Source organism: Miscanthus floridulus, chromosome 1 (assembly GCF_019320115.1).
Source record: "Miscanthus floridulus cultivar M001 chromosome 1, ASM1932011v1, whole genome shotgun sequence".
Classification (NCBI taxonomy): domain Eukaryota; kingdom Viridiplantae; phylum Streptophyta; class Magnoliopsida; order Poales; family Poaceae; genus Miscanthus; species Miscanthus floridulus.
Window position 1 is genome coordinate 121399869 of NC_089580.1, and position 13857 is coordinate 121413725.

General features: G+C 53.5%; 1 protein-coding gene across 1 annotated transcript; it reads right to left on the reverse strand.

The window, feature by feature from the left end:
* Positions 1 to 1203: 1203 nt before the first annotated feature.
* LOC136492266 (homeobox-leucine zipper protein ROC3) lies at positions 1204 to 7742 on the reverse strand. The gene is made up of 11 exons (XM_066488345.1): positions 7726 to 7742; positions 7080 to 7348; positions 6678 to 6973; positions 6242 to 6548; positions 5585 to 6136; positions 4878 to 4985; positions 4557 to 4775; positions 4289 to 4463; positions 3487 to 3755; positions 3269 to 3364; positions 1204 to 2388 (listed from the first exon to the last, which is right to left on the reverse strand). Exons 2-11 carry the CDS (start codon positions 7248 to 7250, stop codon positions 1939 to 1941), a joined length of 2643 nt encoding a protein of 880 aa, XP_066344442.1. The 5' UTR covers positions 7251 to 7348; positions 7726 to 7742; the 3' UTR covers positions 1204 to 1938.
* Positions 7743 to 13857: the final 6115 nt, after the last annotated feature.

Here is a 13857-nt window from a genome sequence, read left to right on the forward strand (position 1 = left end):
GTGCGTGAGTCCAGCCCACATATATCAACAGTCGGTTGGTCGTTAAAACGTTGATATAACGACAGACCTTCGAACAGTAAAGCCAAATAACAATAACGACCGACTGTCTATTGCAAAAACGAGATATAACAACCGACCGCGTCCGACCTTCCAACACTATTTTGGCAGTTTTAACGACCCCCATGTGACGTTAATTTTGGGTTGTGGTGTAGTGCTTCTTGCAAGCAGCCATTGTCAGCAAAGGCTGTAGCGGCAATCCGTTCATGATGAAAACACAGATGTGAACGGAACATGGCATTGTGATCGACCATAAGTTTAAGTGAGTTTTTTCTTTGGGGGAGGGGGGCATGGGCGGATGTATATAGTGATTGTGGGTGTGGCCGCACCAACACAAAAATAAAAAAAAAAACACTGATAACATCCAAATTTTTATAATATTTGCATCCACAAAATAAAAATCCACGCATCCACAAGGCAAGCGCAACCCCCTTGAATTTGCTCTAGCTCCGCCCTAGGGGGAGGCATTACATGTACTAATGTATATACATTGTACTTGCAACAATTGTCCCAAGCAAAATGTGGCTTGCCTCAACAGGCGTGTAGCAAATATAAGCATGCCCCACCCAGTTACCCCAAGTCATTGTCAGAATTCGAAAGGCCTCTCCAGCTAAACAGAGGAAGGGATAGGGACATAGGGATTCGTGATCCAGCTAAGACAAAACATGCTGCTACTAAGTTTCACCACATAAACCGCAGACTGAAGCATCATCCAACAGAGAAATGCAATGCAGCTGTGGGAAGAAGAGGAGCTGGCCGGTCCCCTCCCAAGTCCCCTGGTAAGCTATTTATGAGGGGGCATCACCCCAACTACCCATCAGATTGATCATCAGGCACCGCATCTCCATGCATAGTACACAGGTATAAATAACCAGCAGCAGCAGCAGCTGATGCTTGCATTGCCTTGTGCAGAAAAAAATGGCTGGCCTGGCCCTCCATTCTACAGTAGCAGTGTGTGCCAGGGCATCAATCTCAAGCAAGCCACAGGATCCAATGCAATGCAATGCAATGCAGTGGAGCAGCAGAAAGGCAGGGTATTCAAGTCCCTGCACTGCACTGCAGTGCCCTCCACAGATTAGGTCGACACAAGAAACAAAAGGGCACCACACACATTCACTTCCATTCAACAACCAGGGCAACAGCAAGAGCTGCAAACATGCATGATAACCTACCAATGTAATCAAACAGTTTGAGTAGCACAAACAGACAGGTTACAGATGGAACATTGCAGTGCAGAGAGGGAACAAGTCAATTCCCGAACCAAGACCCTTCTTCCCTGATGGCCTGGGATCAGATCCAAGGGTCACAACTGGTTTGGTTCGCTCTTGACTCCTCCTATCGCACTTTTCTTTCCTACACAATCAAGTCTTGAACCTCTAATACAGAGTTATACACCTCTACGACCGACCAAGAACCATTACGCGCAAACTATTAGGTAATCTTCCATCTTATTATTATTACAAAAATCAAAAGAAGCATACCAATCGAAGCTAACCTTCACAGTTCTGGACTCTTGAGCAAGGGAACAGACCGAGAGCAGCAAACACCTGCATGACCAAACTGCACCGGTTGCTATCTGTGTGATAGATTCAGCGGGCGCAAGTGAGAGCTTGACAAGACCCTTTTCTAGTAGATGTAGATGACGCTAGCTTCCCAAAATGATCAAAATGCCCCCACACTGTTTGTTTGGTCGGGGGTATTTTTGTCATTTTAAGAGGCATATGGCGGGAAAGAGAAGGGTTATGAATTTTTCATGTGTTAGTTTCGGGCTCTTGTCAAATCCTCGCTTGCACCTGCGATATGTTTGTTAGCAAAAATAACCGGACTTGGAAGGCATTTTGATCTGCATGGAAATGCTCTCCTCTGTTCCCACTCTTCCTACTAGTCGGAGCCAGCAGCAGCCACCAGTTCAAACCCGCTCACCCCAGCGCCTTGGCCTTTGAGTGCGGTTGTAATCTGGTGGATGGTGTTGCAGACATGGTTGTTGATTGCAGTGACGCTGGAGAGATTCAGCTTAGCTGAGGGCACCGCACTAGCTAGCACCTGCATGCCGAAGGTGAGGAGGCAGCCATTGGCAGGCTCATCTGTGTTACCTGGGCTGCTTTCGCCATTGCTGGAGCTTGTGCTGGTTGCTGCTGGCGAAGGGTTGGTGGCTGGGAAGATGGCAAAGCCCAGGGGGAGAAGAAGGATGTAGGAAGGGTCCTCGCCACTCATTGTCACTTGGATGGCATCCACATCCACAGTCGCAAACACCACAAGGCTCCCGCCATCAGGGTGGGTGCTGGTCTCCTGCAGCATGAGCTCCACATTCTGGGAGGAGTTGCTTGCAGCCTGTTGTTTTCATCACATGCAAAAATTTCAGTTCTTGAAACTTCATATCAATACATAATGCTAAAGTAAACTGTATTTCGGGGATCATATATAAATAAAAGAACTGGAAAATAATGACTTCTCACTCACAAGAAAGATGAACAGAAACCAACCACAACAAACATTTACGCTATATGCATGACTGTAAGTTTCACAAGCATGTATTTCTTCAGTATGCACTTAGCGTCAATTGAAACATTGAGATCACTTACAGATTATAAATGCCTCAAACAAGCATATAATATTACCTTTCATTCCAGATGAAACTAGAAGTTATTACTATTGACAACAAATGAACTGAAACTGTGGTAGCAAAATTGCAATGATGCATGTGCTAAGACTCAGAGTAGCTAGATCAAACTCATTTATTGTGGCATCTTGAGTACTGTACAGCTCAAGTAGCCGGTGTTAATTTCTTGTCCTTGGCATTGGTTGTAAATAGTATGTGCTTTTGGAACTATTAAAAAGATCAACAGTTCTACACCAGAGTACAGTTACTGCCATAAGTCCGACCAGGGAGCAATTACAATTTGTTTTTTTCCCTTTTAAAACTTTTTCCTTTCAGACATAAATGTTTGTACAAATCTTCCAAGGGCAATATTGACATCATCATATCTTAAAAATTTACCAATGTACAATTCTTATCCTTCAGACATAGGCCTAATTACTAGTCTGAAATAAGTACTAAGAACTGATAATAATAGGCACCATAAAATGGATAACTTAGTTATTATGCTCTTGAAGCCCTCAAATATGAGAAGCATTTTTGTTTACGGAAACAAATATGTGAGAACTATGAGTAACAAGCTCCAACAGTCAGAAGCAGAAATAATATACTCACATTAATTCGAAGAAGAGAAATGCAATTCCTTGGGTGTGATCCATTTGCAATGTGTGCCACTTCGTGAAGTGAGCCCCCGTTTGACAAAATCTCAAGCTGCAATAGTAAAACATCCATCAAGACACTACTAAATCAAATTAAACAATAATAGGCTGCAACTGAAACCAAGAATTCAAACAATAATCCACCATGTTTGAAATAGTAAATACAGGCAGTACCTGGCAACGTTGTTGTTCATCGGCAAGAAGCTCAAAGACCTGCTGATGGCTGAAAGGAAGCCAACTTGTAGAGACAGCAGTTAGAATGACACCGCTGGGCTGGCCTGGATCCGTGTTCTTACGAGTAGTGACCCTAATTGTGTCCTCTGTAGTTTCTGAGAGTGCCGTCCAAGATTGGCTCCCAGAAGCACTGATGTTGGCAGAGAAAGTAGTGATCATCCGTTGTGACAGCTTCATCATATTTGTTCTCGCCTCTGGTGTGCGGATCACTGGTAGTTACAGTGAAAAAGTGAAAAGAACATGATGGTTAGACTTTGTAAAGATGGATGAATGTTGTTGATCAGAAAAGAGAAAGTAAATGCAGTAGTTATCATAGCAGATCAAATGTTCTCTAGTAAATGGCGTGTATGCATATTCTGCAATATATAGTTCCTTCCAAAATGATAAAAGCATATGATAATAAGTCATTATAATATCTAAGCTTCTTGTTTGAACCTGTGGATGATCGCGCTTGCTTTCTTCCTCTTAATGAAATGCTCAGGCATGTTCATGAAAAAATGATTAGAAAAAACTGAAATCTTATTGAAATGAGCCCATCAGAATATGTCAGTTTGCAGGCAGGATGGTGCAGACAGCATGGCCACATCAGAATCGTACAAACAGATGGCATGATTTATGATTTTGGACAAACTAAAGCTTCTAATTAACTACAGTATACAGCTATCCAGCATCAAACATGTATGTAGCATTAGAACCAACAATCTAGCTGCATATGCTTGCTGTGACAGATAGTAGCGTATACCTCCAAGGTCGGCGATGTTGCGGGCGAGCTCACTGGCAAGGCGCTCGCATTGGCGCTGGAGCAGGGATACCCAGCGCGTGGCCCCAAAGGCATAGCCGCTGGCGACGTAGTCCTTGAACACCTGGTGCAGTGGCTTCTCCTCTCCAACCATCTCCATGTGCTCCACCCACACCACCTGCATTGCATGCAGATAACGTGTCAACCCCAGTGCTGAGTAGGCATCACGAACACCGTAGCTCACGCATAAAACAGCCATTGAAAAGCTTACACTTGAGTAGCCATTGGGCATGTCCTGAATGATGCAACCGGAGGGGCGCCTACAGCACTTGACAACAGATGAGGTCTGCAGAGCTTCCAGTTGGAACCCCTCAGCCGGGAAGTCGACAACGGACCAGGTCCCCTCATCGCCGTTGTGCACGCAGTACCTGAAGAAGACCACCTCCCGCGCAGGCACCAAAGGAGACGGGAACTGCACCTCCGCTTGCATCTGTTCATTGGTTCGCAATCAGATCAATCTCAGTTTGATGTAATCTTCAAATTGAAAGGATATCAAATGATAGTCTAATAAACAAGAGATCTAGCTAGTTACCAAGAGGAGAGATCCACTGCCCATGTGACCAGAACGAGCTCCATGGTTTATGACCTGAATCGTTCTTGCCTTGGACACGATCGAAGGGAACAGCTCCATCCACTTGTTCTGGGAAATCAGGAATTATGTAGCAATCATAAATAGTTTATTCGAGACAAATGCATAAAAAATATTTCATGAATCCACACATCATATTTGCCAAAACTAAATTGCCATGTTATTCCTTTGGCCTTCTTCTCCACACAAACACAGCGTACAAAATCATGGCATACACCCCAACCACCCCCCCCCCCCCCCCCCCCCCGCCCAAAAAAAAAAAAAACTATGTCGAACTCCTGCCCCGCTCCTGCCACTAGAGTCGCCGCCACCACCTCCCCACTATGCAAAACCATCTCAATCGCCCACCATTGCCGCACGCCGCCCATAAGCCTTCCTATGCTACTCCGGTTGGCAACACCACAGTTGCTTCGCCACCCACACAGACCGACCAACTGCCGCCATCTTGGGCTAGCCTTCCTCCTTGTTCCATAATCTTACCACATTGAAGCCGAACACCCAAACCTAAAAAGTACTAACCATAATCTTACCAAAGTCTTGCCAGAGCTCACTAGCTCACTAGATTCAGGAGGCAGTGAACAGGGACGGAAGGAAAAAAATTTGAGTGTTGGGAGGTGTTTGGGCATTAAAATGGATGATTGAAAACTCACAGCATCCACGAAGGCATCCACCAGTGTGATGCTGTTCATGATAACCACGGCGCTGTCCCTTGATCCCTCAGTCCTGGCCGTGGCACCGGTGGAGGCACTGCCCTGCTGCCCGCCGTCGACCGGCCAGCTGAACATCCGGGCGTGCTCATCGGCCACCATGACCTCGGAGCTCGCGCCGCGGCGCCGCAGCCAGAGCGGCTCGCCCGCGCGGCACATCTTGGCGAGGGTGTCTGCCGCCGTGGCGGCGAGGTCGAGCACCAGCTGCCTGTCCTGCTCCTGGACAGGCCCAATGGCGCCCATGAACGACGACGGGGCGTGGTGCTCGGCTGCGCCGCCGGTGATCTGCTGCGGCGGCCCGAGGACGGACTGGATGAGGTCGCCGCAGCCCATGACTGAAGACTGGTCGGTGAAATGGCGAGAGTAGACATTCATGCCGAGGTCGAGCGGCGGCATGAGCACCGCCGGCGGCGCCGATAAGCAGCCCAGCGAGGACGACATGCTCGGCTGTCGGCCACCGCCGTACCGGGTCGCGATGCACGCCAAGCGGTCGAGCTGGATGGATGAACAGTGTTAGTCCAGGACTGTATTGTTCCATGCAATGCTTAGGGTTTAAGCAGCGAGCGAGCTAAAGTAGGTAGGGAGCGGAGCAGCACCCACCTCGTCCTTGAGCCTGGCGTTCTCGATGCGGAGCTGCTGCTCCTCGTAGGACATCTCGCCGAGGACGGCGGCGTGGCCACAGTTGGGGCAGACGACGTTGCGGATGGCGGCCTGCAGGCGGTAGTTGTCGCTCTTGAGGCTCTCGTTCTCGGCGCGGAGGAGCACGTTGTCGGCGCGGTCCTGCTGCGCCTTCATCTGGGTTCGCCGGTTCTGGAACCAGAACTTGACCTGGCGGGGTTTGAGCCCCAGCTCCTGGCTTAGCTTCAGCCGCTGCTTGTCGTCCGGGTGCGGGCACTCCTTGAACAGCCTGCGCGCATGTCGTCCGTGCAATGCCAGTGCCATTGCCATTGACATGCATGCATATGCATCCATCAGAGATTATAATATATCGGAGAAGGAGATTTTATATGAAAAGGCAAGCGTATATATGTCTTACACTTCCATCTGCTGGATCTGGTGTGCCGTGTGGCGGTGGTACCGCTTCTTCTTGCCGTTGGCGGTGGCCAGCTGCTGCTGCTGCTGCTGCCCGGCGGCGTCCACCGTCGTCTGGAGTTCGAGGCTGCTGTGCTGCGGCTTCTGCTCCGGCCGGTCGTCGTCCACGTCGGGGAAGCTGAGCAGGCCGTCCAGGTGGGCGCTCCCGGAGCCGCCGCTGAGCTCCATGTCCATCTCCAACTGATCCATGTCCTCGTCCTTGGCCACCTGGAGCGCACCCATGATGCCGCCCTCCTCCTTCTGCATATATACACAGGCACACGGACCATGCATTTCAGACTCAAAGCAAGAACAGTAGAACACCCACACAACAGTTAGCATTAAGGCGACGGAGTACTCTACTTACAGGTATCAGGGAGGCGGCGGTGGTGGAGAAATGGTGGAATGGCATGGCGGCGGCGGAGGAGGACATGAATCCGGCGAGCGCGCCTGGGTTGGGGATGAAGAGCGCGTCCGCCGACGAGGAGGCCCCGGCCATGGCGGCCATCGAGGACAGGACCTGGCAGTCCCCAAACATCCTTCCTCGACCGGCCGGCAGATCAACCGAGAGGAAGAAGCAAATGGAGAACCCCTCCCTCCTCTTACTCTCGTCCCTCTCCCTGGCTGGCCTGATGACTGTGTTCCTCCAGATAGAAGCAAGCAGTTAAAATCCACGGCGAAGCATGGCAGGGCGAGTACAGGAGGCGAGGAAGAGGATTTAACGAGAGGTGCAGGAAAGGGAAAGCTTTGGAGGAGAGGGAGAGGATCGGAGAGGAGGAGGAGGAAGGAGGGGAGGGAATGGGGGACGGACGGAGCGATGGATGGAAGTGAAAGGGCGAGACAAGGGCGGGGGGAGTAAATGGCGGCAGTAAATACCCTGTCGGTTGTTCTGAGCCTCGGCGTACCCCTGCTTCCTCCCCCCTCTCCCCCGATTCGTCCTTCCCCTGATCCCCTCCCCTGAGCGAGCGCAATTTGCTTTGCTTGCTTGTTAATGTTAACTCGGGCTCCCTCACCTACGCACTGAAGAACGGCGCGAGGTTGAAGACGAAGAAGAGGTCGATCGGCCGTCTTCTTCTCTTCCTCCTTCTCCTTCGTTTGCCCTGTGCCCTCGTCTTCCTCGCAGCAGCAGCAGTGCAGCACAGCAGGCGCAGCGACGGACACGTCCAGCCAGCCGGCGCTGTTACTTGTTGTCCACTGTGTGTGATGTGACGCCTCCGCTTTGACTTCTGATTCTGCCTTTCCTTCCGCGTGACTCGACCTGGGCTAGGCGACGACTGCGACGCGCCCGGCTGACTTCACGGACCCACGCGCGCTGGACCGTGGCCGGAGCCCACGTGGCAGCGACGGTGCTCTCCCCTCCTCCGCGTGGACGGACGCCCTGGGCAGCCAGCCAGGAGACGCGCGCGGGGCCCGCGTGTCACTCACCCACCCGTAGAGAGAGCGAGAGCAGGAGTGCGCAGAGCCGGGAAAGAAAAGCCCAGAACGTATCGTGGGCGGGTGGTACAAATAAATGCGGTAATTAGGGGGCGGATTACAGCGCGCGGGGGTGAAGGTGAACGACAGGCGGTAATAAATGCATGCGTTCCGTGCCATAACTGCGCGGCACAGTAACGGGCGGGCGGGCCGGCGCCAGTGAAACCCGGCCGGGCGCGCCACCGACGCGTGCCCGTCACCGGAGCCCCGGCGACCGGCTCCGTTTCGCTTGCGTTGCCGTGCTTGACCAGCCAAGCCAAGCTCACTCCGCCCCTGTCTGCCGGTCTTCTCCCTCCGGCATGCACGCCTTCCTTCCTTCCCGCCCTGGCGGTGACGCCATCATCCTAGGATGGACCTGGCCGGCCGTCCGATCTGGCCGGAGCGCGAGATCGGGCCCGCCGCGTGGCGAAAACGCGTTACAGTGCGGCGCCGGACATGCATGTGCGCGTGGTCTGAGCTAGGCCAGCTGTGGTGCATGGCGCTGCGCTGGGCCTGTCCAGCTGTCCGTGCCCCGCCCGGCCCCGTGCATCCATGCGTGCGTGCGTGCATGTGTGTCGCGCTCGCGTCCCGCGCCATCGCAGGAACGAAGAAACGAAGGCGTGGAGTACGTACGTGTGCCACGCAGATTTGGCACAGTAATTGCACCGGCCAGGGGAGGATCAGCCCGTACTCTTACTGCTGCATCTGCATGCTAGTCTGCTGCCGAGCAACCCGTGTTCATAAACTCAGAGTCCCTCGTGACTGCTTTTCAGTAAAAACTTTCCAGCAAATGACGTTGCGAACGACGCGTAACTCCTGGGCCGACCCAAATACCTAACGACAAGCCAGAAGGGCAATTCAATCTCTGGCCGGAAGTCCTGGCCAAGAAGGAACGACGCCTGCTTCCGACTCCGACCCGTCTCTCCGACCAGAAGGCTTGGCCAAGGAGGAACGACGCTCACCTCCGACTCCGGCCCGCCTCTCCGACTGACGCTCGCTTCTGACTCCAGCCCGCCTCTCCGACCGGGAGGCCTGGCTAAAGAGGAACGGCGCTCGCTTCCGACTCCGACCCGCGTCTCCGACCGGAGATGCACCGAACCTCTGCTTATGGCTCTTCTCTGACTGGCGCAGTCGGAGCCGACTAGGACCAACCGACTAGGGACGTCCGCTCGGTGAGGACATAGAAAACGAGCGGAGCAAGTAAGTGTCGGTGTTTCAAGTAAGCACCACCTAGTAAATTTATATTCGTTGCGCGTTAGGTCCGAATGGTATGCTAAAAGACACAAGGTTTAGACTGGTTCGGGCAGATTGTCCCTACGTCCAGTTGTGTCTGTTGCTTGTATTATTAGCACTGAAAGGTTCATAGTAGGGGTACAAACGGTCGAGAGAGGGACAGGTCTCAAGTCTCTGAAGGAAAGGTCGAAAGGATGCCAAGAGCTTGGTTGCTGCTCAGCTGTGTGTTATGTGATGCGTTGTGTGTTGAATTGTTTCGTCCCTTTAGTGGGGTGCCCTGCACTCCCTTTTATAGACCAAGGAGGAGCAAGGATTACAGATGGAAGAAAGAGGAAAAACTAGAGACAGAGAAGGTCCCTCGAAGGTACCGGGTCTTCCTTCTCCTTTGAGCTTGCCTTGCTGATATGGCAGATGGTGCCAGGGATGACACGTTCGTTGATCCTAATAGGACCATGCTCTGGCTTCATTCGGCAAGTGGTCACGTCCCATCCCACTCTAGCGGGCGGGGCGGCGCACCGGGGTGTCGAGCCGCGACCCTATGGGAAATAGACGGTGTAGAGGCCCCACGTTCCTTACTTTAGATGACATGAGTTTCCTTCTTGGACCATAGCGGTTGTCGTATGTTCCTGTCAGGATTCCTGTCCGAGGGCAAATGTCAGCGCCCATAACACTGTAGGACAAATGTCGGCGCCACAACACGGTTTGGGCTCTGACATACCTAGAAGGGCTTAAAGCGCCTGTCTGGTCATATCCTGATGGTACTTCCCTGCAGGCGTACAGGGTATGGTCCTCGATATTGCGTTTGACTTGAGTGTCCTGCCTTATCTGCACGCGTACTTATGAAGGAGTAGCGCATAGACGTCAGGCGAGGCGAAGTCTACCCTCGGACGTTGGGTGAGGCGGAGCCAGCCCTCGGACGTCGGGCGAGGCGGAGCCTAGTCTTCGGACGTCGGGCGAGGCGGAGCCAGCCCTGGATGTCGAGCGAGGCGCAGCCCTGCCCTCGAACGTTGAGCGAGGCAGAGTCTACCCGGGACATCGGGCGAGGCGGAGCCCAGCCCTCGGACGTCGGACGAGGCAGAGCCCAGCCCTTGGACGTTGGGCGAGGCGGAGCCAGACTGGGACATCGGGCAAGGTGGAGCCCAGCCCTCGACATCGGGTGAGGCGAAGCCTTCCCTAGACGTTGGGCAAGGCGGAGCCCAGCCTTCGGATGTCGAGCGAGGCGGAGCATGCGCCCAGACATCGGGTGAGGTGGTGCCCGCCCTCAGACATCGAGCAAGACGGAGCCAATCTTCAGTCGTTTGGGCAAGAAGTGTAGCCGTGTTCTTGTCTGTTCGAAACCATTAACGTTTGATGGTTATTAACTCCTCCTCTTTGAGTACCCTATTATTAGGGTGATTTGACTTGCCAAAGGGTGTGCGCGAGCGCATCCGACGGGTGTAGCCCCTGAGCCCCCAGGTGATTCGGATAGAATGATCTGGAGGGTATTTTGATTCACCAGAAGCGAAGCCCCCGGGTGATTCAGATAGAATCGCCCAGGGGGTATATTGATTCGCCAGAGGGTGCGCGCGAGCACACCCATCGGGTGTAGCCCCTGGGTGATTCAGATAGAATCGCCCGGAGGTAATTCAGACCCTTCGTGGGTATGGCTATGAGATTTTGTGTTTTGATAATCTAGATAGTTTGATTGGAGTCCTAGTATCCCGTTCGTGGGGATCCGGCAAGAGTCAGCCTGGCTGAGACTCAATCGTGGGTCAAGATACTCGTGGCACTCGTGGCCCTGGGTTTTGACCATTCGTGGACCCATCCTTCGTCGTAAGGTTGCCTTGGGATGGTCATCGAAACCGTTGATGGGCCAGCCCTCAAACTCCTAGGCCTAGGTGGGCCAGAGGAACGCTTTTTGACCCGTATCTTTTCTACTGGTAAAGAGTCCTGGTCTGCCTAGGAAGGTGAAATGTCCGACGCGACTTTGGTGGAAAAGGATAAGGATTGGAGGCGCGTACCCCACATGGTGACGTGGTGGCAAATTGTGGTAGGCATGGAGATCTAGGCGAATGGTTGCCTTCCTCGTATCCATCGCCCCTATAAAACCAAAGGGTTCTCCCCCAGGGTTTTGTACATTGCCTCCTTGCCTTTACATCTACAACTTCTGCCACCAATCGCCTGAGCCTTCCACACCCACAGCATAGCCACCATCAAGCTCGCATCCATCCACCTCAATCGTCTAATGGAGCCATGGTGTAGATCCAATGTCACCCTCCAGCGCCTGGAAGGCCTTGTTCGCCACTGCCTCCTTTGCGCACGGACCGCTGTCGAGGAGTGGTGGCTGCTCGGCAATGAGGACGTGTTGTCACCACCCTGATGGCTATGTTGTGTCCTTCGCTCACTTTCACAAGCGAGGATTCGCCACCCTCGCCCACAAGTTCCTTCGGGGGTTGCTGAATTACTACAATATGGAGCTATAGCACCTCACTCCCAATGGGATCCAGCACATTGTGACGTTCATCACCCTATGCGAGAGGTTCTTGGGGATTAGTCCCCACTTCAATCTGTGGCGGCATTTCTTCACCGTCACCCTCCTGAAGAAGCGAGAGAAGAGGCAGGAGCTGAGCGTGCCGATGGGATGCGTCAACATTCAGCTCCGCAACAACCGAGTCAATGAATACCCATCGATGCGTCTGTCGACCTCCAACAAGGGGTGACATTCGCATTGGTTCTACGTCAAGAACAACGCAGCCGCCCCCTTGCCAGCGTTCACCGGATGCCTCATCGAAGAGGCTCCGGAATCGTGGAGAAAGTGGGGGGTCCCGAATAAAGACAAGAAGAAAATCTAGGACCATCTCACTACCATTCGAATTCTAAAGGAGAGGGGCGTGAAGGGGTCGGGGATCATCAGCACCTATCATACGTGGAGGGTGGCACCGCTGATGAGCCACGCACTTCCCCTATACCTAATGGTGCCTAGAGCATCTCTTGATGGGACGGCACTTGCCGATGGAGCGCTCTTACCCTCCGAAGTGGCACAGCGTATCAAGGAGGCGATGGAGCCTTCGCGAGACGACACCGGCGTCACACTTGATTTTGTGTATTTGGTACCGGGGCACCCCCAATGTGGCCGGAATCGAGGTACATCAATTTCGTAAGTTTTCTTTCCCAGTGCCTCCTTTTTTTAATTGAACTCCCATCCCCTCGATGCTGATATCGAGATAGCGGGACTAGCCAAAGAGACTCGTCTTCATGGACCACTTGGCTCCACTGCCGAAGGACCTGCTCGTGGCGGCGGCAAATCGCACCATGGCCGAGTGCAGAAGAAGACAAAGGAGGTCGAGAGGAAAAGGAAATTAGAGAAACTATGGGCATGGGTGCGAGGAGAGGAGACAGATAGTGACGATGAGGAGGAGGAGGAGGAGGATGAGGTAGTTGCAGACACCGAGATGGGGTGACCTAGGAAGAGAGGACGTGCTGACAGGTACCCACTCATCAATGTAGGGAACCCTCCCATTCCACGTAAGGGAAGGTATGGCCATGAGGCTAGAGGAGGCGGGCCAGACCGTCGGCCCTTCCTTAGAACCATCAAGGGTGGACGGATCTACCACCGTGACTGAGGTGCTGTCAGAGGGGAGCGGTCGTACCGCCATGCCTTAGAAATCAGCAGGGTTGGGTGGATCTGCTGCCTCTCCTGAGGTGCTAGCGGGAGCGGGCAGACCCATCACCATGCCCCAAAGAGCCAGCGGGGGTGGGCGGATCCGTCGCTGTGCCCGAGGTGCCAAGAGGGGGTGGCTCCAACGCCATGCCCCTAGATACAAGGGAGGAGAGCCCCTCGGCCTAGGAGCAGGGGACGGGCTGAAACCGGTCCCGCCCCAACGAGGTGGAGCAGGGAACTGGGGGTTTGTCCCCCAAACATCTCCACCGCCCAATAGCGCCAACGTAAGTTGTCAACTCCTCTATTATCTCTGTTTTTCATAATGACTCATGCCTTTTGTTTCCTCTGCAGCGTCAGGAGATGGGTCAGACGGGGCACTTCTTTGGCGCTGGCACTCAAGAAACCGTCGCCCTTCAGGCAAGGCAGGGGCCGCCGCCTGACATCGCACCCGTTTCGAGCGAGAGCGGAGCCAGCGTCACAGCCTCGTAGGCCGATCTGGCACTGCCTATGGTGGTGCCCATGCCCTCGGTGGGGTCAAGTGGTCAGCGAGGCCGAGGAGGTGCCCTCAGAGGTTGCTGCGCAACTGGCGACGGAAGTGATTCTGCTGCCGAAGTCGGAGCGGGCGGAGCTGTCGGCCGCACCCGTTGCGTCGAACACGGCGGGCGTGGCACCGCCAGACAAGGTCTCGCCAATGGAGGTGGAGGTAATGGTGGCTACAACAGATGGGTCACAGCTAGAAGCTATGGTGGCGGTGCCCGAGGCAGCAGTGTGTCCCATGCTATCGGCGGCCCCAGAGACGACGTCCACCGTGGGCAGGACG